The sequence below is a fragment of the Pteropus alecto genome, unplaced genomic scaffold (genome assembly GCF_000325575.1).
Source record: "Pteropus alecto unplaced genomic scaffold, ASM32557v1 scaffold202, whole genome shotgun sequence".
Lineage (NCBI taxonomy): Eukaryota > Metazoa > Chordata > Mammalia > Chiroptera > Pteropodidae > Pteropus > Pteropus alecto.
In genome coordinates this window covers 4,274,056-4,301,633 of record NW_006432451.1, presented here as the reverse complement: position 1 = coordinate 4,301,633, position 27,578 = coordinate 4,274,056, and the positions used below count along the sequence as shown (strand labels likewise).

The window sequence follows — 27,578 nt, the reverse complement described above, 5'->3', positions numbered from 1 at the left end:
GCCGACTCCCTCCGCCCTCCGCCTCCGCCCCGCCTCCCGTCCCACAAGCTTTAAAGGCACAGGCCGGCACCCCGCCCTTGCCGATGGGCAATACTAGGCCGACTCTACCACTTTTCCTTTAAAAAACGGTCGCTTCGTTCCACCTTAAAGGTACCATGTCTCTTCCGCCGCTGAGGACTCAAGACTTGGTTTGGCCGAAGCACTCATTCCCCTTTAATTCTGTAAGCCTGTCTCTTCCCATTGGCAACGGGTCTTGGCCATCCGTGCTGTGGCCATTAGCTGGTTTGCGGAACCTAACCGCCCTCGTCTTTTAGCTTGACAGTCCCCCTGAAACCCCGCCCCCTTCCTCCGTGCCTGGATTGGCCGAATAACCTTGAGTCGGCCCCTGATTGGCCTTTTTACTCCTACCGCTCGAAGTGAGAAAGTAAAGCGCGTTCAGGAGGCTGAAACACTTTTTTCAGTGACTGGCAAAGGGCAAGGGGAAAGCCTGAGGGCGAGAAAACGCCAAGAGACGGGCTAAGGGCAGGCTATAAAGGACAGATACAGGGCTATCCCGGGGCCGGGCTAACCATGAGCCAGAGAACAGCTGGGGCCAATCGGTGAGGGGAGAAAGACAAAGAAAAGACAAGGATACAATAAGAAAAGAACTTTATTGTTTATTAACGTTTCTGTGTAAAACTTGTTTTTTTTGTTTAAAGAAACACCACCAAAAGGGGATTAGCTCAGTCCATCCCGCCCTCTGTCACTTTGGAGGCAGGGGAGGCAGCTAATCAGAGTCTGAGAGCACGATGATCTCCTCTGGATCACATTGTGTGGCCACACTCATCTGCAAGGAGTGAAAGACAAAAAGTCAGTCTGGAATATATGGGGGAAAACATAGGGAAGAGCTTATCAGATAAAAAAATTGGGGTGGGGAAAAAGGAAGAGAGAGGAGGGGGGAGGTGCAAGATTCAGAGGGAGCACCTAAAACTGAACAGACATTGAAAGAGAATGAAGTCGAAGTCTGTAAAAACAGCCTCCCACTCTTACCTTGTAAGTACCAGACTGGGAGGGTTTTGACTGGGGGTTTAGGGTCAACCGGGCTGGAGATGGGCTACAGAGGGAGCTGGTCACCAAGCCATGGCTAGGAGAGTCCACCCTCGTTGAGGAATCAGCAACTGGGGCCATGGAAGCCAAGGGGGAAGGTGGGTGGGGCAGGGTACATATCTTCTTCCCAGTCTTCTCATGCCCTTCCACAAAGCTAAGGACAGAAACATAAAAGTAGGGAGCCTGAAACTGGAGGGGGACTGTCCGGTCTCTCCCAGCAGACTCAGTTCCTCATTACTCTTTTCAGAAAGCCCCCTGCAATCCCTCCTTGGCTTCCCTCTTCTTCCTCCTTGTTACCTGTTTCCTACTGGCCCTGCTCCCATTTGCCTCTCCTTCCGAGATTTCTTGCAAGGGGGACTGGAATCTCTCCAGGTATGAGGAGAGACACCTCCATTGAAGGAAGTTGAGGTGACCATGGCTGCTCCATTCTCCAGGACAGTGGTGAGGGGGTCCTCTGATTGCTTCCTGGAAGAGGAAATGTCTCCTTCCTCGGGGGAAGGGGTGGTATCCACAGTCAAGGCTTCAATCTCTAGCTCAAAGACCTGAGACACAGGGCTCTCTTTCTCCAAGGGCAACTCCTCAAGGTATTCCCCATTGCTTTCAGCATCTATACTGGAGGTAGCCAGGGGCTCTTCTGACAGTGGAGATGATGACACTCTAAGTCCTTTGTTTTGCTGTTCCCCTGAAGACCTGTTGATCCCTTGGCTGGGTTCCAAGTTCTTTTCAGTGGAGATCTGTGGTGGGGACATGGGGCTCCTGTCTCCATCTTTACCTGGAAAAGAAGAAAAGAGGGAAGGGTAGCATGAAAACAAGGGGAAATACTGCTGCGAAGACACTAGGAGTAAGAGGAAGGGAAGGGTCTCAAACAGGTGGCTCATGGCCAACAGAGAGAACTGAGGCTTTGCTTTACATACCTGCTTCCTCCTCCTCCTCTTCATCATCCCCTTGACCTTCCTGCATCTGTTCCAGATCCTCCTCCTCTTCAGAATCTGTGACCTCCTCCTCTTCCTCTTCCTCACTTTCTTCATCTTCCCCATCATCTGTCTCAACCTTGGAGGTGGTAGGGCACTCCTGGGATGCCATTCCACTAGGGCCCTGGGAGACAAAGGAGTTTCTCTAAGGTAGGGCTCTCTAACCCCTGGACCATGGACTGGAACTGGTCTGTGGCCTATTAGGAACTGGGCCACACAGCAGGAAGTTGAGTGGCTGGTGAGCAAGCAAAACTTCATCTGTATTTACAGCTGCTCCCCAGCACTAGCATCACCACCTCAGCTCCACCTCAGCTCATCAGGCATTAGATTCTCATAGGAGCACCAGTCCCTGATGCCAAAAAGGTCGGGGACCACTGCTCTAAAGAATCCATTGTCCTAGAGGATCTAGTTGTGTTCCTTCTGCACACTCCCCCATCAATCACCCTGGATTCTCTGTGGCCAGTGCAGGGGAAGACCAAGGTTTCTCTGAAAGGTGTATCCCTTCCACACCTCACCAGAATCCAAGGAGGCTTTAGGGGGGTCTGTGGAATGGGAAGAGGTGGCTTGGGGTAGCCGAGCTCTTCTCTTCTGTCTCTCGCCCTCCTCACTCTTGTCTTGCATCATCGCATATTTGGAGATGACTTCATCCAGTCGGCTCATAGCCAAGCTCCGGTTTTCCCGCAGGCGCCGGGCTAGGGCGGGATCTGACAGTGCGGGGTCAATGCCTATGTGGGAAGATATAAGAATTAGAGTACTCAGCTCAAACTCTAGAAGGGACTCGAGATATTGCCCCTCTACACACACGTGACATACAAGGGTTACCGATGGGTATTTTACTAATCCCTACCTGGCCTATAGTCATCTGTGAGGTGACAGCCAAAATTATAGATGAGATCAAGGTGGCGTCGCTCCTGTAACCTGATGCCCACATCTCGGAAAGCATCTTGGGCCATGAGCTGGAGCTGCTGCCGGGGGAGGCCAAGGCTGTGCCGAGCAGCTGCCTTCTCTACAGCCCGCAGCACATCTCCATAGTCAGGGAAGGTATCAGGCCCTGGCTTGTTGATGAGCCGCTCAATGCGCCTGTTAACCTCTGGGTAGCGGGTGCCTCGGTAGGGAATGCGCTGCTCTATGACGCGACCTGTCAGTGAAGAGCAGTCTTTTAGCTCACACAGCCGCCCAAAGAGGCGGATCAGCTTCCGCTTCAACCTTGCCTCCTGCAGGTATGTGGAGTCTGGGTCATCCAATTCTTTGAGATCCAACTCCTTTTCTTGCAGCCGCCGAATCTCCGCCACGTAGAGTGCTAGCAGCTGCTCCAAGCGCTGGATCTGCCGCCGGGAACCACGGGTCCTTGGGGCCTCAGAGCCAGTGGTCTCCGCATTTGTGGGGTCTAAGGAGGGGTCTGTGGAAGGGTTACTACCAGAGGGCTCACTAGGGGTGGTGGCAGCGGGGGCCAGGTTCAGCTTTTTCTTGGCTGAGTGCGCCTTGAGAACAGTACAGAGCTCATTAATGTAGACATAGAGCTTAGCTGGCCGGCTCTGGGCCCGAGATAGGACCCGAGACAGGATGTTGCAGAACTCCGCTGAGGCCAAAAACAGAGAGTGGGCCCGCTGCTGCCGTTTATAGAGGAATGGAACCACATCAGGGTGGTCTGCTGTGTGCGCCTTACACAGTTCAAGGAACTGGAGGATTCAGAAGAAGGGAGGGGGTTGAGAAAAAGAAGGCAAGGTGAGATTAGTGGGGAAGAAAGGACAGGAGAGCCAGTCAGCCCCCGCCCCCCACCGGGGGGTACAAGAATCTTCTCCCCTAAAGCTCACCTCTTCAAACAGCTTCTCATTCTCCAATTTGTAGCATTTCTTGCCGCTTCCTTCCGCACCATGGGGCTGCGAGGAGCCAGGGGCTTCTGCCTGGGGTGAGGCTGAGGCCTCCTTGGGGGCTGGGTGGGAGGGCCCTGGCTGAGCTGCTTCATCTTCATCATCATCATCCAGCACAATGATGCTGTTAGCGGTGGCCATGGGGGATCAAATCCCCCGGAAGGAGGAAGTGTTGGGGATTTCGAAATTCCTGCTAGAAAGGGATGGGGCCTTAGAAAGAGCTCTTTTAGCATAGCCCCATCCCTTCAACTCACACATTTTCCAGTCTTCTTGGATTTCAGTAACATCCAGCCCAATAGTGTCCTCACTGCCTATCTTCAGCAACCATTAGTACCATGTTTTTTGGGCCCTTTACTAGAGAGCCCCAAATCAACCTCAAGTCTCCACCCCTAGCTCCACCACTCACATCGATATCCGGTCTTTCAGTTGCGTTTCCCCACTATTTCTCCTAGTTGGCAAGTTTATTTTTCCTCCCAACTCCGGATCACCTCCCACAATGCACTCCAGATTTCACTGACATCCCCAGGAACAGGTACTACACCCCTGTCAGCACCACCTCACGTGTTTTTCCCCCTTTCGCTCTCAAACACGATAAATCCACACACTCACCCCATCCTGAAGGATCACCCCAACTCCTAGAGTCTCTGAGGCGAAGAAAGTTCCCTCCCAACAATACATTCCCCTTTCTGAATTATCTACATATTCCACCCCCTGACGGGTCTCAAACTCGCTAGTCGAAGGTATTTCACCTCGAATCCCCTCCCTCTCACCCCACCCTAATTTTCCCCATTCTCTCTCGTGACCTGTTACCGACTGTGAGCCTTGCACTTAGATTTCCCGATTCCTCTCGAATCCAAACCCTAAGTCCAGCCCCTTCCCCTCAGATGAGCTTCCCGCCAAGTCCCCCTCCCCCAGTTCAGCCCCCGCCCGCCCCACTCCCCTTCAGGGATAAGGAGAGTACCACAGCTTGCCCCTCAGACTCAGCGCCTGGGACTCCTTAATACCTCTCCCTCAACATTCCCGCCCTCGCCTTCGATCCCCGCACCGTCCGGCCCCCACCTCAGAAACGGCCTCTCGAGGCGACCCTCACCGCGGATATCAGAAGCTCGCATGGTTCCCTCCGCCTTCCTTCCCCCTCCCACCGCAGGCCCTCTTCTGGACCGGAAGCCTCAGAGTTTCCGCCTACAGGCACCTAAGCGTGGCCATATTGTCGTACGGAACCCAGTCCCCCGGTGGCCGGAAGTGACGGCAGGCCCGACCTCTGAACGCCTCTAAATGCTGGCTATAGTACGGCGGCTACCTTTCTCCTGACCTGTAGGGAGCAAGCTTATCCCCGCGGAGCGTCCCTAAGTTATTGGGGGCCACCATTTTCCCGTACGATATCGACTCTGCCCTGACTCCAGAGCGCCGCCAGTGGAGCTCTTTTCACCCGGCGCTTCTTCGACTCGGCCAATCAGAAACTTCCTGCATCTGGCCCAACCGGTGGAGAGTCGCGCGCAGTGAGGATTGAGCCACCTCTCCAATTAGGGGAGGGGGGAACGAAACAGAGCAGCAGAGGAATTGGGCCCTCCAAGGCGGTGCACGGAGGGGCGGAAGTCTTTTTTGAGGGAAATAAAACCTTTTCCTTCTGATGGGCTATTGACAAGCCTTTCCGCGCTGCTTTCCTACCTGCCAGTACCCGTTTCCACGGCTTAATCGATGGGGTCTGCCCCTGTCCTTCCACGGGCTGCGCGCTCCCTTGCCGCTGTCCAGCAGCTACTTCTACATCCAGGTTCCTACGCCTCCCAATTGTGAAATCAAAACACATGCACACAAATGATCGCAACGCGCTATACAATGTGTTGTTATTATTATTATTGCTATAGTTGTTGATTTGCTTTTCAAGCTTCACCACACCACAGGACTAATGACCATCCAAGCAGGTGGGACCTAGGTGGTTCTCCGTACTTTTCTGGAGAGGGTCCTTGAGGCGCGGGCGGTGATGATCCAGAAGCCATGCTTTGTCCAGGAGCTCCAGGGCCTAAGGTCAGGCGATATGGGGCGGGGCTTTGAGGAGAACCTGTGCGAACTGCCGCTGTGAGGGATGAGACGAAATGAGGCTCGGAAAATACTTCGGATCTCGCCTCCTCTTCCTGTGGGAGAGCTGAGGAAAGAACGAACAGAGAAGAAACCGACTTGGACACCCGCCTCATCCGAATCCCACCTCTCCAAGTTTTAGGGAGGCTGGAGGGACTCGTGGAGGCAAGGCTGAGTCCACCGCTGAGATCCCCACTTCATGCATCCTTGTGCATTCCACAAGTGGCGAGCATCCTGTCACTTTCTAAGACCGCAGAGGTCTCTACGTCTCCAAGCCCTCAGGATTCCAGAACCTCAAACCCTCCCTTCCATTAAAGAATCCCACACCACTTCCTTCCAGTCGTCTAAGCCTACACAGTCTTCAAGTTGGGGAAGATGAAAAGTCTCCAAAGAGCACTCGGTCTTGAGAGATACGAGGGATGTAATTGCCAGATCTTCAACTTTCCCCAAATTTGTCTTCCTGAGTAAATGCTTGCAGTAGAGGTTCTTTTTTTCCTTTCCCCTTTACAATATACTTTCTCCATCTTTTTTTTTTTTTAAGTATAGTTCTCAACCATGAAATCTCCTGGATTTCAGTCTTCTTTTGTCTTAAATAAGGAGATACGTAGACTAGTTCTTTCATCAAGGCACCATAAACATCACCTTGTCTATATCATTAAAACATTTTTATTTTTAATGATTATAAAAATGTGTACAATCTTCATGCTATTTGATCAGTTCTGCTTTCATAATAATTGTAATGATAACCCTGAAGAATTTTTTTTTAGCTAGAGTTTCGATCATAAGAAAAAAATATTTTTCATCTCAGGCTTTCAAGTATAAAAGTATAAAATGGTCTCTGGGGAAGTAGTTCAAGGAGAAAGGAGAGAAAGGAGAAAAGGAATGATTTCCAATTCTTAAGAGCTTATTTATGTGTTTTCAAATGGCTGGTAATAGATATCAAGTCACTCTGATATTTCAGTTCCTGTGTATATTCAAAAGGGCGATTTAATTGTTTTATTTTAAAATGCGAATATTTTTGATATTCCAGGAATTCCATCTTTGAAACAATTTTAATTATGATGAAAAATTTTAGATGCTCACTTAAAAATATGTGAGGAATACAAACATTTTCAAAATTATTTCCTGGAATATAGATACAGAAATTTTAAGATAGTTGCTTTAAGCTATCCAGGTGTTCCCTCCACAGCCCCAAACAGTCCCATTTCCCCGCATCTCCCCTCTCACCTCCATGGCAGGGTAAGAGGATATTTATAGGAAGGTTGGTCATAATTCCAGCTCCTCCTCCTTCTGAGGTGTTCCCAGGAGCCAGTCCCCAAACTTTGCCCACGGTAGTGGCCACAGCAGTTTATAAAGAGCCTCCAGCATCAGCAGTGTGAGAAAAAGGGCCAGGAAGATAAAGAAGACCTTGTCCAAGGCCCTACGTATGGGACCCCTAGGAGGAGAAGGACCCTGGGCAAAAGCCAGGAACACATCCTCTTCGTCCACATCACCCTCCTCCTCTGCCATCCTAACCCACCGTCTGACAGCTGGCTGGATCAGGGAGGCTGGGATGGAAGCCCTTGCTCAGCAATACCGGAATTAAGGGGCATGTTGATGGCAAGTCCTGCATCTGCCTGGCTTGACCTTAATTCCTTTACCCAAGAGAGAAAGAGGAGAGTAGAGCCTCTGAGCCATTGGAACAATCACATAATCATCCAATGAAATGTATGAATGGTCAGGACTAAATGATTCCGAAAGTCTGTCCAGCTTTATCGTCCTATAATTCTGTGTTTTGGAAACTGAAGGCCCAACATAGAGACATGCAAACTGGGGGTGCCCAAGTCATTCAGGGTCTCTAGTCTCAAGGCTCAAGGTCTTGAGCCCCTACAGATAGAGCATGAGAAAGTGGACTTAGTATGCTGCTGTGAGCCACTGTCAGATCTAAAGTCCATTCCAGCTTTACAGTTGGGTGGTCGGGGTGGAGGTGGGACTCTTAACCAAGGCTGAGAGGAGAAGCATCTGTAGGAGCCCAGCGGGAACTTTATTTAAAAAAAAAAAAAATGACTGTGATTGGTCAGCAGGTTGAGGATGTATGATTGGGCATTACGTGTTTGGGCAATAATAACAAAGAGTGAGATTTTTCCATGTGAAGTCCTGGTCTGAGAGTTGCTGGTGGGAAATGTCCTCCAAGAGGTTATCCTAGAGCAAAAATTGAAAGCTTTCTCTTGACCCTGTTCCCCAGGTACTGGCTTGAAGGTACACAAGGGAAATTGAAGCCCCTATGGAGATCTGGGGACCCATGGTGGTTGTGGTGGGGTGGACAGCAGAGAAAGAGTGGTAGTGGGCTTCATACCTGGAGCTTTTAGAGTTTCTTACCAAAACTTCATTTTGACCCTAATAGTAAGACCAAATGGTAGAAAGGATGTTGCAATTTTGTTTAAAGCCAACTCATATTATTGTTTGCTGCTGCCACGAAGGATCACATTATTAGTCAAAAAACCTAGATCAGAGTCTGAACTAATCATTTATTAGTTAAATTAATTAAATTAGTTAAATTAGTTAAGTGTTAAATTAATTAAACAAAGAGGGGGCTCATTTTTTTTTTTTTAAAAAGGCCCAAAATGGAGTCACTTTTTCTAATCCCCACCAAGACTTAAAACCTAACCTAATTGCAGTTTCAGACTTTCCCAGGAATGCAGTTTTAAAGCAATCAGTCTGGAATTTCCTAGTCACACTAGTGAGATAATCTGGCTGATGTTTTCCCCTAAGAGAAAGTGACCTTGCCTAAAATAATCCATTCTTTTAACTTCCTTGTTTCCTCCTCCCCCTATTTCTGCCTCTAAAAGCCTTACATTTGTCCAGCTTCTGTGGGCACCTTTCTATTTAATAGATAAAATGCTGCCTGATTTATGAATCACTGAATAAAGCCAATTAGATCTCTAAATTTATATTCAGCTGAATTTTCATTCTTCAACCCTTTTACACCTTGGTGGCCTACTTAAACGAACCAAAATCTCAACCTGTAAATGTCTTAAGTAGGCTTTAAGCTACAGCCAATCAAAAAATTTCCTTTTTCCACTCTCAAACTTTCTCTGGCTCCTGTCTGAGGAGTGCTTGTAATCATTTCCAGTTTGGTGCTGCCCCATTCAAATGGATTTTTGCTCATATAAACTTAAAAATTTTAATATGCTTCAGTATATCTTTTCAAAAAATTTTCTGAGTTTATTTGAGCCAAAACTGATGACATATGCTAGAGAACAAGACCTCAAATGCTCCCTCAGTTTACCTTTTAACAGTGGTGTGATTACGACCTTGGGCGAATCATCTGATCTTGTTTTTAGTTTTTTATAAAATTGAGAAAACTTCTTGCCTCACAGAATTGTTATGAGGGACAAACAAATTAAGGGGTTGGGGTTTTTTTTGTAAATTATGAGGTGCTATGTAAATATAATGTATTAATTTCTGAAACCCTCACATCTCAGGCAAGTTTGTAATAAGGATATCTGAACACATTCATAATCTCCTACAGTTCCTTTCCCATGGTAGCAATAAGATCTTATGTAATACATAAACTCAGCACCTTACCAAATGTTTTTAAATTTTTTGAAGTAATTTTAAACTTAAGAAGACATTTAAGAACAGTATCAAGAAATCTAATATTTTTTTCACCCTGATTCCCCATCTGTTAACATTTGGCTCTGTTTGCTCCATCTCTCTCAACCACAACATAACCATTTGTTATGGGTTAAATTGTTTCCTGCCCTGCCCCCATTCAAATATTGAAGTCCTTACTCCCAATACCTCAGGATTTGGAAATAAAGTTGTTGCAGATGCAAGTGGTTAAATTAAGATGAGGTCATACTGTATGTAGTACCATGGACCCCTAATCCAATATGACTGATGTCTCTATAAAAAGAGGAAAGTTGGACACAGACCTGTACACAATGAGACTATCATGTGAATATGAAGGTAAAGATAGGGTTGATGTGTTTACAAGCCAAGGAATGTCAAAGATTGCCAACAAACCACCAGAAGCTTGGAGAGAGGCATGAAATAGATTTCTCTCTCAGAGCCCTCAAAAAGAACCAACCCTACTGACAACTTGATTTCAGATTTCTAGGTTTCAGAACTGTGAAACAATAAAGTTCTGTTGTTGAAGCCACCCAGTTTGTGGTACTTTGTTACAGCAGCCCTAGCAAATAAATATACCACTCTAATTAAGAAATCAATACCGCTATCCAATTCACAGGTACCATTTCAATTTCATCAGCTGTCCCAATAATGCCTCTGTCTTTTCTGGTCCAGGATCACATATTGCCTTTGGTTGTCACATATCTGCAGTTTCCTTTCATCTGTGTGGTTCCTCTGTCTTTCTTTGTCTTTAATGAATCACCTCTGAAGAGTACAGAGCTTCATTTCTGTAAGATGTCCCTTAAACCTAAGTGCATGTAATGACAGAAGATAAATGATGTGCCCTTCTCAGAGCATCACATCAAAAGGTGCAGGAGGTGAGCCCATCTCATCCCTGGTACTGCCCACCCAGTCTGGCAGGTTTCTCTGCATAAATACACCAATTGTCCTTTTGTAATTCCTAACCTGGTACATCATCAAATCTCCACCTATCTTCCTTATTACCTATTGATGACTCTCATTGGAATAACCACCATAGTGATGTTTATTAAATGGTCATTTTTTTAGTCATCATTTTTTTTTCAGTTTTTAGTTAACAATGGGAGACCATTCCTTTTCTCCCATTTATTCATTTATTTATGTCATATGGACTCATAGATTACTATTTTACTCAATACATTTTAACCCATTACCATATTCATTTAGATTGTCTGGACAATGGATTTCTATTTTATTCAATAAATTATAATCAGTTACTATCATTATTATTTTGATGCAAAAATTCTCCCAAATTTGGCAAATGGGGAAGCCCTTCAAGCTAGCTCCTGTGTCCTTTTAAAATGTCCTCAACATTATTTAAGCACTTCTTGCCTTTCTGGTACAAGAAGTAATCTGGACTCAATTTGTACTTTTCCTGCCTCAGTCCAAGAATCAAGCATTTATCGAAGGGGCTCAGACTTCTTTTAACATAACATGGTATTTGGAAACCAAGATCTTGGCACCAAATTTTCTCATTGTTACTAGGATGCTATTGTTTCTCGGCCTTCTTAGCAGACAGAGCTAGGAAATATATGAATGTATATATGTACACACAGAGACTGTTCCTGTTTCTATTGCTGCCTAACATACCACCCTGAAACTTAGTGGTATAAAACAACCATTTTATTATGTTCATGAAATACTATGTCAGAAACTCAGAAAGGACACAGTGAGGATGGCTTGTCTTTGCTCAGTGATGCCTGGGTCTTCAGCCAGGAAGATTTAAAGGCTGAAGGTGACTTAACTTCTGAGAGCTGAAATCATCTGGAGATATCTCTCACGTCTCTGGCAGTTGGATGTCAGCCAGAACACTTATGCATGCCCTCACCATGTAGCCTGGGCTTCTTCACAACATGGCAACCTTGGGATAGTTAGAATTCTTACATGGTGCTCACAGACCCAAAGGCAAGTGAGCAGGGCAAAAGCTGTATCATCTTTTCTGACCTAATCTCAGAAATGATGCAGCATGACATCTGCTGTACTCTATTACAAGAGAGTCACAAACCTATTTAGATTTACAAGGAGGAGGTATAGACCTCATAAATCCACTTCTTGGTGGGAGAAATGGAGAGAGTTCAAGAAAGAATAATAGGTAAAGAAGAGAACAAAAGTACAGCCAGCTCTTTCAAAAGAGTTTGTTATAAAGGGAAGGAGAGAAATGCTGTGTAAAGTAGGAGATGAGGGATCAAGAGGACTGATTTTTTAAATGGGTATCTTCTGATAGGAATGACAAAGTAAAGAGGAAAAGAGACAAGGAATTGAAGGAGCGATTGTGAGAGTGATGTCCTGGAGTGAGAGTGACTGGGATTCAGTGTACCAGTGGAGAGAGTGGCTTTAGGTAGACACATTTGTAGTGCCTGAAGGGAAGACGGAGTCTGAGAGCAGAAATGTAGGTAGGCAAGGAGATGTAGTAGACAGTGGAGAAAGATGTTCCCTTCTGTTGCCCCTGTTTTTCAGTGAACTAGGAAGTAACATCATTACTGGGCATAAGGGAGTTGATTTGAAAAGAGAAAAGAAGGTATAGATATTTGCAGAGCTCCAGGGCAAGAGTAAAAACTGAGGTTCAGCCCAGAAATAAACTCACAATTATACGGTCAATAAATCTATGACAAAGGAGGCAAGAATATACAATGAAGTAAAGATAGTCTCTTCAATAAATGGTGTTGGAAAAATGACCAATACATGCAAAAAATAAAAAATAAAATTAGACCACTTTCTTAGAAATTAGATTATATACAAAAGTAAATTCAAAATGGACTAAAAACTTAAATGTAAGACCTGAAGTCATAAAACTCCTAGAAGAAAACAAGCAATAAATTCTTTGAAATTGGTCTTAGTAATATCTTTTTGAATGTGTCTCCTAGAGAAAAGACAACAAAAGCAAAAATAAACAAATAGGACTACATCAAACTAAAAACCTTTTACACTGCAAAAGAAACAATCAGCAAAACAAAAAGGCAACCTAATAAATTATATATATGTCTAACAAATGTACTGTATACTTGAAACTAATAATAAAATATTGTTTTTTAAAAAGGCAACCTGCTAATTGGAAGGAGATATTTGCAAATGATATATCTAATAAGGGGTTAATATCCAAAATGTATAAAGAACTCATACAGTTTAACATCAAAGAAACAAACAATCCAATTTAAAAATGGGCAGAGTCAACCGTAAGAAGAGACGAAATACTGCTGTTTGCAACAACATGGATGAACCTTGAAATAATCATACTAAGTGAAATAAGCCAAACAGAAAAAGTTGAAAATCACACGATGTCACATATGTGGGATATAAACCTACAAGCAACAAATGAACAGGACAAACAGAGACTCATGGACATGGACAGTGGACTAGTGGTTACCAGAAGGGATGAGAGAGTGGGGAGGGGGGAAATAAAAAAATAAAATGTTAAAAAAATTATGTATATGTAGTATGAAAAAAAAATGACATTTAAAAAATAAAATAAAATAAATAAAAATGGGCAGAGAACATGAATAAACATTTTTCCAAAGAGGACATACAAATGGTCAACAGACACATGAAAAGATGCTCAACATCACTAATCATTGGGGAAATGCAAGTCAAACCACAATGAGATGTCACCTCTTACTAGTTAGAATGGCTACTATCAATAAATCAAACAACAAGGCTGTGGAAAAAAGGGAACCCTTGTGCACTATTAGTGGAATTGTAAATTGGTACAGCCATTGTGGAAAACAGTATGGATATTTCTCAAAAAATTAAAAATAGAACTACCATGTGATCCTGCAACTCCACTTCTGGGTATTTATCTGAAGAAATCCAAAACACTAATTTGAAAAGATATATGCACACTTACATTCATTGCAGCATTATTTACAGCAGCCAAGATATGAAAGCAACATAAGTGTTTATCAATAGATGAAAGGATAAAGAAGAGGTGGTGCATAGATATATATAGTGGAATATTACTCAGCCATAAAAAAGAATGAAATTTTGCCATTTGCAACAACATGGATGGACCTAGAGGATATTATGCAAAGTGAAATAAGTCAGATAGAGAAAGACAAATACCATATGATTTCACTTATATATGGAATCTAAAGGACAAAATAAACAAATGAAACAAAAATTAACTCATTGAGAACAAACTGATAGTTGCCAGATGGAAGTTGGGTTGGGGGATGGGTGAAAAAAATGAAAGGGATCGAGAAGTAAAAATTGCTACTTCTGAAAATAGTCATGGGGTGGTTCCATAGTGTAGTGGTTAGTACGTCTGCTTTACACGCAGAAGGTCCTGGGTTTGAGTCCCAGCGGAGCCATGGCCAATACCCCAGGTGCGCCAGGACCCAGGTGTGCGCCGCGAGTGCGTGGGAGGAGATACCCCACATTCCAGTTCTTAAGAGATCCAGTTCTTAAGGGGAGACGGCAACATCCATAGGTCAGGGATAAAAGAGTGGGGGAGATTATAAAAGCAATCAAATAAAAAAGATTATAAAAAAAATAAAAGAAAAAGTCACAAGAATGTAAAGTACAGCATAAGAAATGTAGTCAAAAATGTAGTAATAACTATGTATGGTTACTAGGTTTATTGGAGTGATCACTTCATAAGGTATATAAATGTCTAATCACTATGTCGTACACCTGAAACTAATATAATATAAATTATATTAGTCAACTATAATTATTTCAACTATAATTGAAAAATTAAAAACTCAGTCATAAAAAACAGAGGCTTCAATATTTTAACATTTTTTTAAAGTTAATAATCAAGTTAATAAACTGTTAAGTATGTTCTTTACCCTTACCTTGACAAGTCTACTTTCATAACAAAATCAAAAAATGTGTATAAAGCAACACAGTTGGAAGAATATCAAAATGACTACATTTAATTATTACCACATGTGTCTAAATATTCTGTTGGTGGACCAGACATGGTTGAATGAATAATAAAATAAACACATGCATTATTAATAAATATATATGTTATAAAATTTGTTTTTCTTATCTTCATTTTCCCAGTCACTATGTTGTTATAATCAAGATTTTCATATAATCTATCTTCAATTAATGGTCCTGAGCTAAAGAATTTAAATGTTACATATAACTGTATTCGAACTTTATACAATTTAAATATATTTTCATAAAAATATAAAATAAAGTTAATATAAAATTAAAATCATTTTTATGTTTTCAAACGTTATTTTTCTGTTTAAATCATCTATTAAAATTAAAGTATAAAATGCAAATTATACTGAATAAATATTAAAAATTACTTACAGAAAGCCGACATCTTAAAACTTAACTTTGAAATTTTAATTAAATCTTATTAAATATTTTTATAAAAATAAAACTATATGTAAATAAAGCATTTGGATGTCTATTTAGTTGCCAGTGTAACTTCATGTGTCATGGTTTTATGCCTTTATATACATACATACAAATTTAAGAGTAATATGAATTCAGTATGGGAAAATGTTCCTCAGCCACCATGCACAACTGTGGCCCTACTGGGAAGTGATACATCATTCTGTAAGAAAGTATTGCCTTCATACTACCTGAGAGAGATTTGACAAGTTAATTCATTTATCTTTTCTCTTACCTAATCACTTCCACTGCTAAATTCTCCCTGCATTCCAAACATGGGTCTGCCTCTAGAGGTAGCAGCAGCACCCATAAATCTTCACAGCATTTGGTCACCATGACCTTTCGTTTCAATGATAGAGGGCAAGAGGTATGGAGACACATTTCCTTGGGACCTGAATTATAACGGCAGGTGTTTAGACTTATGATCATGCTGTATATAGTGGACACCCTTCTAAAATGGCTCCCAGCTACCTCTACCTTCTGTATATATGCCCTTGTGGTCTGGACCCAGAAACCTGCATCTAATGAATGGAGTATAGTGAAAGTGTTGGAATGCCACTTCTGAGATTAAGTTATAAAAGCCATGACTTCTGTCCTGCTGGCACTTCCTCTATCACTGGCTTTGATGAAGCAAAATGCCATGTTGGACAGGCCTACATGGCAAGAAACTGAGGGTAGCCTCTGGACAGCAGCCAACAAGAAACTGATACCTTTAGTTCACAACCTTTAAGGAACTGAAACCTGCCAACAACTGTGGGAGTGAGCTTAGAAACAGATCCTTCCCCAATTGAGCTTTCAGATGAAATCAGTGGCAATACCTTGATTGCGGGTTTTGAGAGACCCTGAAGCAGAAGATCCAGCTAAGGTTCTCCCAGATTTCTTGTCGGAAACCAGCCGACCAAGTCAAACCAGGTCCCTGAATGGGGGAGCGGGGACTGAGAAGAAAGAGAAGACAGACAGGGTGCAGGAGAGAACAGATCTCACAACTGTCTCTCCGAGTTTATTTCTTATGCTCCTTTTTATACATAATCTGTTCCTTTGTGTATCCCAAGATAACATAATAAAAGTAACATCCTGAAGATCGAGGTACAATCGACACTCCCTTTGACACTCCCTTCGACACTCCCTTTGTCTATACTTAATCTTCTTCTTCCTGGAATTCCACAGAATCAGCCTTTTCCCTTTTTTATGCAAGCAGACCTCCCGAGATAATCCATGCACTCTTTTGAATTTTGGGAGCTTTAGCTCCCTACAATTTCTGACCCACAAAAACCATGAAATAGTTTACAGCCATACTACCCTGAACACGCCCAATCCTTCTGATCTCAGAAGCTAAGCAAGGTCGGGCCTGGTTAGTACTTGGATGGGAGACCACCTAGGAAGACCAGGTGCTGTAGGCATAAAAAAAAAATAGTAATGTGTGTCATTTTGAGCCAGTAAGTTTGTGGGTAATTTATTATACAGCAATAGATAAGTAACAGACTGTGGCAAAATTAAAAATCAGATCTTTAATGACAAAGATGTCCTTTCCAAATTTATTCTTTTGTTGCTATGACATGTAAAGCTCTCTAAAATGTGGGGCTCAAGGCAGAATTCCTTCTTGCCTGGGTATGAGAGCAGTACTAGGAATGGTTAATCAGTCTTTAATATTTTTTGCTTGCATGTTCCCTAAAAACATTTTGGAAAACTATGTGACCTCTTGCATATTTTTTACTTTATATTTATTTTTTTCCTTGTGAATTTAAATAGCTACAAAGAGTGTGAAAATTCTGATGTCTTGGAAATACTGACATTTTAAAATAAGACTATTTATATTACTCTTTTAAATGTATCCAATAGAATCTAAATGACATATCTATTTGATATTCAACATCATCCTTTAAAAATATAGGAATAAGCTCTTCTTCAACAGTTGGACATTTTACATTATTTATTTTTCTCCTTGAATTCATATTTCATTCACTTCCACTACAGAATTTTATCTTAACTTAATGTATCTTATATTTAAAAGTCTTGTATTGATCTCCCAATATTTCTTTGCAATAAAAAATATTTTTTAAATTACTTTAAAAATTTTTCTTTTAATCATAACACTTCAAATGTTTAAACTCTTCTTCTGGATTGAACTATTTCCTAATAGGAATATCACAAATTGATAAAAATCACATAAGTACAGTATAAATTTTGATAGGTAATTATTAAATATAAACCTAAAATTTTATTTGTACTGGATCTTTTACTGGGTTTGTAACTAGTTTATGTATCAGTAAATCATGTTGCTGGAATAAGACAAGATTCAGTATCAATTCTCTTCCTATTTCTTTTCATCAAAGTAAGAACTGAGAGTCCTTGTTCATAAATAAGTAAAGAGAAATGGAAATACTTTTATTATAGCAATGACACTCCTTTAATCTCTTTCTGAATTATATGCTGAAAATCACATAATGAGCCATAGTTAAAATTATTTTTAATAATATTGAAGCTGACAACTCAATTAGATTCTCTTTCAATTTTAGTAAAAGCAAAGAATTAGAAATCATTTGACTTACTAATGATTCATTAGTCAATCATCAGTCATTTACTTTCAAAAACAATATTTCAAATATTTCAAATTGTACTTTCATTTGGCAACCTAGATGTTTTTACATTTCCCTACCTTGGGAGAATGGCAAATGGGCAATGGTAAAAGAGGAGGAGAGAAATGAGAGTCAGCAGAACAGTTCTCAGGCAATTCAGTTTTAGGAAAAGAACATACAAAAGTAGAGGATGTGAAAATGTTACCTTCATAACTGGCCATGCCCTCATACCCCTCATAAGGTCTTTGTGTACTCTTTGGGGTCTGCACACTCTAGGGTGAAGACCTCTGGACTAAGGAAGTGTAATATGATTACCAGCCAGCACTGAGGTCTACTTGAGGCTCACCATTAATATAAGATGAGACCAGCCAGCACGGTTGTGTAGTTTTCTTTCCCTCTGGATATGTTCAGCCACATGAGTGCAGTGGCAGAGTTGGCAGAGAGAATGAGGGTTTTGCCAAGAGTGCTGGGACAGGATGAAGTATTAAGGAAGTAAAGGCTGTATGTAAAAATAACATCAGGATTATTAGTGGAGTCCAGACAGGAAAGTGAGTGCTAAAATTTCTTAAGGAAGAGATCTCCCAAGATTATAAAGTGAAAAGAGAAGAGGGTCCAAGACCAAGCTTCAGACAGCTCCAGCATTTATTGTCAGAATGAAGAAGGCAAAGGAAATCAGGATTGATTAGAGAAGTGGGAGGGGTATCAGAAAAGTGTTAGGTTGTGGAGTCCAAGGGACAAATGTCCCAAGAAAGTGGAAGTCCATGTGTCATCTGCTGGGAAATAAAGTAAGATGAAGTCTGGAAAGTCTGCTGGATTTAGTTACATGGAAGTCATCCGGGAGTTTAGGGAGATTAAGAGCCCAACTGGAGTCGTTGTGAAAAAATGGTGAAAGATGGGGCATGGGAGCTGCCAATACTAATAACTCCTATTTGGTTGTGAAAAGGAGGAGGATGATAAGGTTACTCCTTATCTCTGTCTTTTATTTGTTTTTATTATAATTTGTGCTACAGTTTATAATATTTACTTGTTGGTTTCCTCTTTATCTATGGCTCTTGTTTCTTGAAACCAGAATCTAAAGTCTATGAGAGTGAAGACCAATACTGTCTTGTCAAGTCTATGCTGTATACTGGACACATGGAAATATTTTTGAATAAATTAATGAATGAACTAATGCTAAATAAAAGGTTTACAATAATGGTCCTTCCCAAAACAAAAGTATATCTTGATCCAAGGACAAATTCTAGCTTTATTTCTTTGAATACAAAGACAATTTTAAGCTCTTTTGCTTAAATCTTGAGAATTTGACATTCAAGTTTCTCTCTCTTCCTGCCCCAAACCTCCCTGAAAGGGCAGTTAAGGAATAAAATATGGCGCAGGCCTACAGGGACAAAAAGAAAAGGAGAAGAGACAATATCAGACAAGAGAAGCCAACATTTTAGAAATCAAACAACTGCCAGAGCAGAGAGGAGTGATCACTGACTTCACTGTTTGAGAAAGCAAAACCTAACTGTGAGAGACGTATCTGTGGAAAACAAGAAGCAAGCTGATCTCTGAGGTAGAACTTCAGGAAGAAACAGGAATTGAGGCTCCAGTTCCATCTGAAAGCAGGGGTGCACTGGGAGTACGGTTTAGAAATTTTTAAAGAAGCTAAAATACTTGCAGTTAATCCCTCCTACAGTCGCTAACCAGGCAACCCCCAGCCCAATTCATCATTCTGAAGGAAGACTGGGAAAAGACCAAACCAGACAGATTCTGGCTTTGGGGGCAACAAGCTCAACTGAGGGCGGAGCTGAGTCTCCACACTGAACACAGGAGCCTTCAGTGAGGGTCTGTATCCCAACCTGTGAACCTTTAGTCTCCTTTCCCCCTCTGGTTCCCAGAAGGCTGTAGGTCCATTTTTACCTTCGGGAGCCTGAATTTCTGAGGATACTGATTCCTTCAAGAGAAATATCCCTACAGATATTGACATTTGAGTATTATTCAATTTTTTAAAAAATCTAGGGTCTCTCTCAATTACGCTAGAGTAAGGGCTGCTAGTCCCCACCAAGGTACCAAGTGGCCCACCAGCTTGTTGATAGACTGCCTTAAATATGAATGTTCACTTAAGGATCACTAGATATTTGAGGAAGACTTTGGACATGAACAACAATAAAAAAAGTAAAAGTAAAAAAGAACATGGAAGAAAAAGAGACAAAGAAAGGAGGAAAACCTCAAATAGACGCTGATAAACTTTCTCATAGATAAGAAAAGATAGAGTATTTGTGAAAGAAGAAGATGCTTAAAAATCAACAATTAAGAGCCATAAGAAGATCAACAGTATATAAAAAGGCATATTTTCAGATCCAGATTTTACATCTTATGTCAGGAAGAAGCTGTTGACATTTAAAAAACAACAGTTGTCCTTATAATAGGTCAAATAACATACTAAAGGTAGTTATCCTCTTTTTTCTCGTAAAAATGACAAGAATCTCTAAAGAGAGAAATGTACCTTTCTCTTCAGAAATCACTGTCTTTCTTGTCCTGGTTGTTTAGGAACTATGTTGATTTGACACTGAAATTAATTTATAAAAGATCCTTCTTCTTGAATAGATAACAAATGTGCCAAATCCTAAAGGAATGAATGCGCACCCTCATTTTCTCTTGTCCCCCAGCCACCCAGTTTACCTCTCAGGAGCCAAATTCTCATACTTGTTTCTCCTGCATCTTTCCAGATAGAGACAATTTACTGTGAAGCCAATGATACTTCTGCATCAGAGTCCCTCACTCGCTCAGACCCCTTCCCAGTCCCTGTACCTAATTTTGTATTTATACTTTGTGCATTGTTTTCAAAGAGGACCACCACAATTATACAAGTTTCAAGACCCCCAAAATGTAGATCTGCCATGCTTCCAGAGATAGTATCTTCATATACAGCATGTATTCAGGTATACTCTTGAAAAATACATAAATAGTAGCATACCATACTCATTGTTCCCTGCCTTGCTTTTTTATACCTAATATCTTGAAATTAATATTTGCAGAGTTGTCTCCTTTTAACCTTTGTGTTGCTCATGTGTGTATGCAATTCTTTTCGTCTCAGCAAGGCTCACTCATGTTTGTGATCAGCTGCTGGTCAGTTAGACAACTCTGCTTCTAGAGGTTGGCAGGGTGTTGCTGGGGTGACAAGAGGAGCCTGGGCCACGTGTCTTGTCATCCAGAAGACTAGCCTGTGCTTGTTTGCTGGCAGGATTCGAGGATTGAGAGCAGAAGTATATAAGGCTTCCTGAGGCCAAGGCTCAGAGCTGGTACAGATTTCTTCCACCGTGTTGTATTGACCAAAGCAAGTCACAAGTCTAATCCAAATCCAAGAGTGCAGAAACAAACTCCACCTTTTGATGAAGTAGCTGCCAAGGCACATTGCAAAGGTCGTGGATTATAGGAAGTGGTGGAAATTGCAGCCAATTCAACACATAAGCAAACAGAGGTTTGGGATAGAGAGTGCAGGTGAGAGATAGCTAGGAACTGGGGGGCTATACAGATCCATAAATATCCACAAGAGCTAAAGCCAATCTGAATACCTGCCACGGCCAGAGAAAAACAAAACTGCCTCTGGCGTGTGCTGGTTAAGCAGATTTTCTCCTTTTCCTTCCTTGCATCATCTGGCTTCAATGGGAAGGATAGAACACTCAGAGAGGCTGGAAGAAAATGCTCTAGGAAGAAGCCAGCCACACTTCCCCTGTTTCCCACTGCAGCTTTGCATGTCAAGCCATTCTTAGCTGGGTGAGAGAAGAAACTGAATTTAAAACGAAGTTTGAAGGACATTTTATCCCTGAGATTGAGCAGATACTGCTCTGTGGCCTTTATGAGTATATTCAGAGGCAGTGGAAGAACTAGCCCACTGGGCAGATTCCAGGGAGCAGTGGGGGAAAGGAAAAAGCTGTTACCTGATTATAATCTAAAAGTCCGTAGGCTTAATGTACTGCTTCAGAAGTAAACAATTACAGATTGTAGTAAGTGATATGAAATGAACATCATGACAGAGAGAGTTAGAGATACAGAGTAGGGAGACTGAGTTATTTGATGGAGTGGCCAGGAAAGGGCTCTAAAGGCAACTTGAAGTAGGAGAATGAACTAATCAGAGTGTTTTAGGCAAAAGGGAGCAACTAGTGTAAATGCCCAAGGCAGAATTTTTCTTGATGCATCTGTCTAGAGGCTTATTGATTTTAATGATCTTTTTAAAGACCCGCTCTTGGTTTTACTGATTTTTCTCTATTGTTTTTCTGTTCTCAATTTCATTGATTTCTACTCTGATCTTTCTTCTTTCCTTCCTCGTTTGCTTTGGATTTAATTTGCTCTTTTTTTTTTTTCCTGATTCTGAAGATGGAAGATTAGATTACTGATTTGAAACTTTTCTTGTTTTCTAGTTTAATGTTTAAATTTATATTTAAGCATCACTTCGGCTGTGTCTCAGAAATTTTGATGTGTTGTGTTTTCATTTTTATTCAATGTAAAATATTTTCTAACTTTCCTGTGTCGTCTTCTTTGACCCATGGGTTACTTAGAAGAGTGATGTTTAATTTGCAAATATTTGGAAGATTTTCCAGATATTGTTCTATTATTGATTTCTAATTTAATTTAGTTGTGCTCAGAGAACATATTTCTTATGATTTTAAATATTTTAAATTTGTTGAGGCTTGTTTTATAGCCCAGAATATGATCTATCTTGAATGCTGCAGGTACCCTTGAAAAAAATGTTATTCTGTTGTTGGGTGGAATATTCTATAAATGTCAATTAAGTGAAATTTGTTGACAGTGTGTTCAGGTCCTTATATCTTTGCTGATTTTCTGTACACTTGTTTTATCAATTACTGGGACAGGAATGTTGAATTTTCTAAATGATAATTGTGGATTTAGCTATTTTTCCTTTCAGTTCTGTAAGTTTTGTTATATGTATTGAAGTTTTGTTATGTGTATATATGAATTATATGTATTGAAGCTGTATTCGATGCATAAACATTTAGGGCTGTTATGTCTTACTTCATGAATTGATTCCTTTATTACTATGTCACTCTTTATCCCTGGTAATATTCCTCATTGTCGAGTCTAATTTGTCTAGTATTAATGTAGCTCCTGTTTTCTTTTGATTAGCTTTTGCATAGTTTGACTTTTTGCATCCTTTATTTTTAACTTAAATATGGTTTTGTATTCGATGTGTTTCTTGTAGAGGGCATATAATTTGGTTCTTACTCTTATTTGTGTAATATAAATTGAAAATAAAATAGGTAACCCATAGAGTGAGAAAATATATTCATAAAATGTATGGACAAGAGACCAATATGAAAACAGGTGAAGAATTTCTATAAATCAATAAATAAAAGACAGAAGACACAATAGAAAAATGAGCAAACAATTTGTAGAACCACTTCATAAAATTCAAATAGCCAATACATCTAAGAAAAAGTGCTCAACTTCATTAGTCATCAGAGAAATTTTAATTAAAACCACAATGCAATACCACTACATATCCTCAGAATGACTAAAATAAAAAAGATTAATAATAGCAAGAGTTAACAAGGACGTGGATCAACTAGAGCTCTCATACATTGTTAGTGGGAACATAAATTGTTACAACCACTTTGGACAATTTTCTGTCAGTATCTAAATTTGAACATACATATATCCTATGACCAAACAATTCCAGTCTTAGGTATAGATACCCAACAAAAATATGTATATAATGTCTACCAAAAACATTTATTAAAATGTTATTAGTAGCACTGTTCATAGTAACTCCAGACTGGAAACTACGCAGATGCTACTAACAGGAGAATGGATCAATTATGGCATATCCTCACATTTCTGTAATAGAGTATTATAGAAATGAGAATAGATGAACTACAACTGCACACAACAATGGGATGAAACTCAATGACAAATGTTGAATGAAGAAATTGGACACAAAAGATGACATACTGCATGACTCCATTTATATAAAATACAAAATGATCAACATTAATCTATAATGTTAGAGTCAGGAAGGAATTACCCTTGTGGGTAGTGACTGGAAAGGAGTATATGGGGCTATTCGATAAGGTAATATTCTGTAATCTATTTCTTGATCTGGGTGGTAGTTCACTTTGTGAAAAAAAATCTAGTTGTGTATTTACGATATATACACTTCGGGAATGCATATTATACATCAATAAAAAATTTTCAATAAAGAAATTGGAAAACAAAGAGCCACATTGTTTTTTTACAAAAAACAATAGGCCACTGATCCCTACTTTTACCTTCACTCTTGTTTGGAGGTCCCAGCCTTTATTTTATTTAGCTGTTTATTATTTTTTATTAAAATTATTCATGCATGTAGCTTAAATATTCAAATAATTCATGGTGTTTGTTATGGAAAACAACGCACTCCTCCCCCACTGCTTCATCTGCTCACTTCTCATCCCCCTGTTAGTCCAACATAACTCATTTTGGTTAGATGGATATTCATTGTTTATCTATTATGACCACACAAATGTTACTCACTGCATAATCTCTCATTTTCCCTGGACTTAATTGTCTTTTTGTGTATCATCTCTATGTTCTTACCATTAATTCAACCCCCAAATATTCCCTAGTTTGTTCAAACACATTAAACAATCTATCATATCTTCAGCATGAAATTCCCTCTTGAAGCCTCTGATTGGCTCCCTTGGGGACTGGCTGCCCTCCATGCCTGTTGAACAGCTGTGGTTTTGGGGATCTCCCTTCATTACCTTTCTGGGAATTCTCTTCCTTCTCTCTTGTGTTAGATCCCTGTTTCAAACATATCGAGTCATCTTTTTTGTTCATCTCCTTGTTGTAGTGGAGCACATTCTCTAAAAGTTTCCTGAGGAAAGGTACATGAGAAGTAAATGCTTTGTTTTGTTCTCCGAACATTATTTTTATAGTATTAGGTCCATATTTCATGAATGTAATTTTTAAAACTCTCTTGTAGATATTGATAATAGACATTTTGGTAAGTTTCCTTCCCCTTTTTTAGTCTCTTTTTCCATCAACTTATTCTTTTATCTTTGTTTTGTTTGATCTCTATATTTCAAGTTAACTTTTTACTTAAATTTCTGATGATTCTTATGATTACAAGTTCTGTTTACTTTGTGTGGGGCTCAGATGTGATTGTCTTCTACTAAATTAGTTGCCGTTTGCTTTTCAGCTTTCCAATTTTCAACATTTTGTTACTACTGTCTCCTCTTCTATTCTCTTTGCTTTGCGTTTTTGTGTCATTAAAATCACTATAATGTGATTGTCTTCGTTTAGGTTACCCCAAAAGAGACCTTGAGTCATGTATTTAAATGGAAGTACTCAATGGGAACACAAGTAAGGAAGCAGGGAAGTGAGACAGATAAAGAAGGCAGCCAAAATGCTAACTATAACTGAGAATGAGTAAGGCTTAATCCTACGGAGAAACTTTTGGGGGAAATGGTGAAAACATACATCCCAGAGTTATTACATGCAAGGGCAAGGCAGCTGGGGTATTTATACATCAAATTAGTCATTGGTTGAGAGTTGCTGCTGGGGAAGAGGATATTAATTCTCTAGCACCTCTAGCCTGCCTGATGCCTGGGCAGAGCAGTTTTCCCTGTCCTTGGAGAAAGACTTCAAGCAAGAGACTCAGATACTGGCAATTGGAATTCAGTAAAAGTACACTGAAGTGGGACTGCTCAAGGATATGGGTGGGAGCAGTTGTATCTGCTACAGCGACATAGCAGGGCTGTTACTTGAGAACTCCCATCTGTATTTCTAAGTCTTTTTTTTTTGTCTTTGTCATATTTCCTGGACAACCACTTGTCTGGAGGGTTCTAGTCTGGCTGCCAGGGTTCTGAGCGCAAAGTAAAGGGAAAGTCTGGGAATCCCAACTTTCAGTGGGGAATTCTAAATTTTTACTTCATCCCCCTATTTCAGGATGACACTGCTGCTCTCTGGTGTCTCCTAATCCAGAGGCTCTCTAATTGGTAACTTCAGGGGTATAAATTCTCAGATTTCTGCTGGTTCGTAAGGGGTAGTCACACGCCTGCTCTCAGAGGTGAGGTACCTGGGGTTTAACTGCTTCTTAAATAGACTTTCAACCAAATATTCTGTTTCTAGCCCCATACTTATCTCCATAAGTGACTCGTGTCACTAATTCTTTTTGCGGCTTCTGTGATATAAACCTGGTTGCTTCCTTGCTTTCCTCAGCTTTCTCTGATCTACTAAATTAGTTGCCATTTGCTTTTCAGCTTTCTAATTTCCAACATTTTGTTACTACTGTCTCCTATTCTCTTTGCTTTGTGTTTTCGTGTCATTAAAAAAATTGTTGTCAGAATTCCGTATGCATCCCTTTATGATCTATTATTTTATTACAGACATTTGGGACACTTAATCTCCAATTCCAATAGACCGGAAGAACACCACTTCAGTAGTTTGTCAGAGATTGTCACACAATTATTTGAGTAACAAGATATTTTGTCTGGCTGGTGAAGACATCTTTTCCTTCCCTTTCCACCTTCTGCCTTTATTGTTTTAGAAGCTTGAGAGCATTGGCCTTCTGACAGTGGTAATATGATGTCTCTCACCATTACCCCTGGCTCTAGTAAGGGTTTAAATGCCAGTGGTTAGTATACCTAGGACCATCAGTAGAAGGAGCTGTTTGGTGAGAATCCCACTGCTGTGCGGCCCAGCTATCAAGGTGTGACTTATTGTCCCACTTTGTTACAGACCCCAGCACTAATGTGATACTTTGAGGATTGGCTGATGGCATCCTCTGAAGGATATCAGTTGCAAACCAGCAAAACTTCCTTGAGCAGCTTTGAAAACTGTGAGCATTGAACCAGAATGGGAGAGGAAGAATACGGCAAATACTTAATGGTGGATATAGCTGATGTTTATGAACATTGTGGGCTTGTCTAGAACAACCAGGGGAGGGAACTTTCTGCAGGATTGGCTGATGCAGGTCGAGACCAGCGGTGGTCTATTACATTGGTAATATCTATTGAATGCCTCCCAATATTCACAACCTTGTGTAGTCCCCTCTCTTTGAATCTATGCTGATCCTGTCAGTTGATTTAACCAATAAAGTACAGTGGACAGGACTATGTGCTAGTTCTGAACCCAAGCCATAAGAAATTTTGGTAGTTTCCATTTTTCCTCTTTTGAGAACTTTGAATCTACAAGTAAGAAGGCTGTCCACCCTGTTAGAGTGACTGCATGGGGAAGCCACATGGGCAGAGAGAGACTCTGAGATTTCATGAGAAAAACTGAAGCCTCAGGCGTGTGACCCCAGTTGAGCAGTTCCAGTCATCCCCCAGCCACTCAAGCCCTCCAAGCTGAGGTTCTAGACATGTGAGTAATGAAGTTCTGATGGACATTCTGGCCTCAGCAGACATCACATGGATCAGGGGCAAGCTACGACCTACCAGAATCCTTGCTGTGAGAAACAATACAAAGACATCAAGTTTTGAGGCCACCTGTTTACATCAATAAATAACCCAAACTGAACCAGAAGAGGGAACTTTGGGTTTAGGGTGTTTGAGGCACTTCCTTCTACAGATCAGGAAAGTCTGACAACATTTTGACTGTGCTTGAAAAGAGCTAAACATGCAGGGCAGCTTTAAGCCTATATTGGTCTGAAAGAAAATAATACATTTTAGAATTTTTAAAAATCTTTAAAACATATGAACCACAGGCATTGTTTTTTTTTTATCCATTGTTATATCCTTCAAAAGCCTAAGTTTAACGATAAGTGGGAAGTGCCCAAAATAGTACCTTCAAACTGGGTTTTTACCCGTCCTAGTATGAGCTTCCTCTAATACATGGCAGGGAAGCTGGGGACTCCTTCTTCACTTGTGATATTTCTTGGGAGGGACTTAATCTGATCCTTTTAGTTTAAAGACTGGTTAGGTAAATTTATTTTTAGACTTGTTTTAAATATTAACTCTTAAAGGAAGAAAACACTCATCTTTAGAGAGTCCTCTCCATGTAGTGCTAGAACATTC

At 40.8% G+C, this 27,578-nt stretch overlaps 2 protein-coding genes and 1 pseudogene across 10 annotated transcripts in view; 1 reads left to right on the top strand and 2 right to left on the bottom strand.

Annotated features, from left to right (window-relative positions):
- Positions 1 to 494, bottom strand: part of ZBTB22 (zinc finger and BTB domain containing 22) — a 3,786-nt gene extending 3,292 nt beyond the window's left edge. The window contains exon 1 of the mRNA XM_006907374.3: positions 144 to 494. Coding sequence (XP_006907436.2) covers positions 144 to 157 — 14 coding nt within the window. The 5' untranslated portion in view covers positions 158 to 494. The remainder of the gene's footprint in view (positions 1 to 143) is intronic.
- A 137-nt stretch (positions 495 to 631) lies between these two features.
- DAXX (death domain associated protein) lies at positions 632 to 5,388 on the bottom strand. Of its 9 annotated transcripts, none has more exons than XM_015585937.2 (8): positions 5,241 to 5,388; positions 3,872 to 4,121; positions 2,905 to 3,736; positions 2,568 to 2,782; positions 2,001 to 2,181; positions 1,384 to 1,858; positions 1,030 to 1,240; positions 767 to 826 (listed from the first exon to the last, which is right to left on the bottom strand). In XM_015585937.2, the coding sequence occupies exons 2-8, from the start codon at positions 4,067 to 4,069 to the stop codon at positions 767 to 769; spliced, it is 2,172 nt and encodes a 723-aa protein (XP_015441423.1). In that variant the 5' UTR covers positions 4,070 to 4,121; positions 5,241 to 5,388. The 9 variants fall into 9 exon arrangements, with proteins under 9 accessions (XP_024899488.1, XP_015441423.1, XP_015441425.1 ...); XM_015585939.2 differs by having other exon boundaries at positions 3,872 to 4,118; positions 5,241 to 5,383; XM_015585936.2 differs by lacking the exon at positions 5,241 to 5,388 and adding an exon at positions 5,019 to 5,167.
- Positions 5,389 to 16,286: 10,898 nt separating this feature from the next.
- LOC112476148 lies at positions 16,287 to 16,404 on the top strand (annotated as a pseudogene).
- The last annotated feature ends 11,174 nt before the right edge of the window (positions 16,405 to 27,578 follow it).

What these genes read in the sequence shown, in the direction of transcription:
- DAXX (XM_015585937.2), bottom strand. Translation starts at nt 4,069, where the DNA reads ATGGCCACCGCTAACAGCATCATTGTGCTGGATGATGATGATGAAGAT. An exon ending in CACAGATGACTATAGGCCAG is followed by an intron (nt 2,783 to 2,904) that starts GTAGGGATTAGT and finishes CTTCCCACATAG; the next exon opens with GCATTGACCCCGCACTGTCA. An exon ending in GCAGGGCCAGTAGGAAACAG is followed by an intron (nt 1,241 to 1,383) that starts GTAACAAGGAGG and finishes TTCTGTCCTTAG; the next exon opens with CTTTGTGGAAGGGCATGAGA.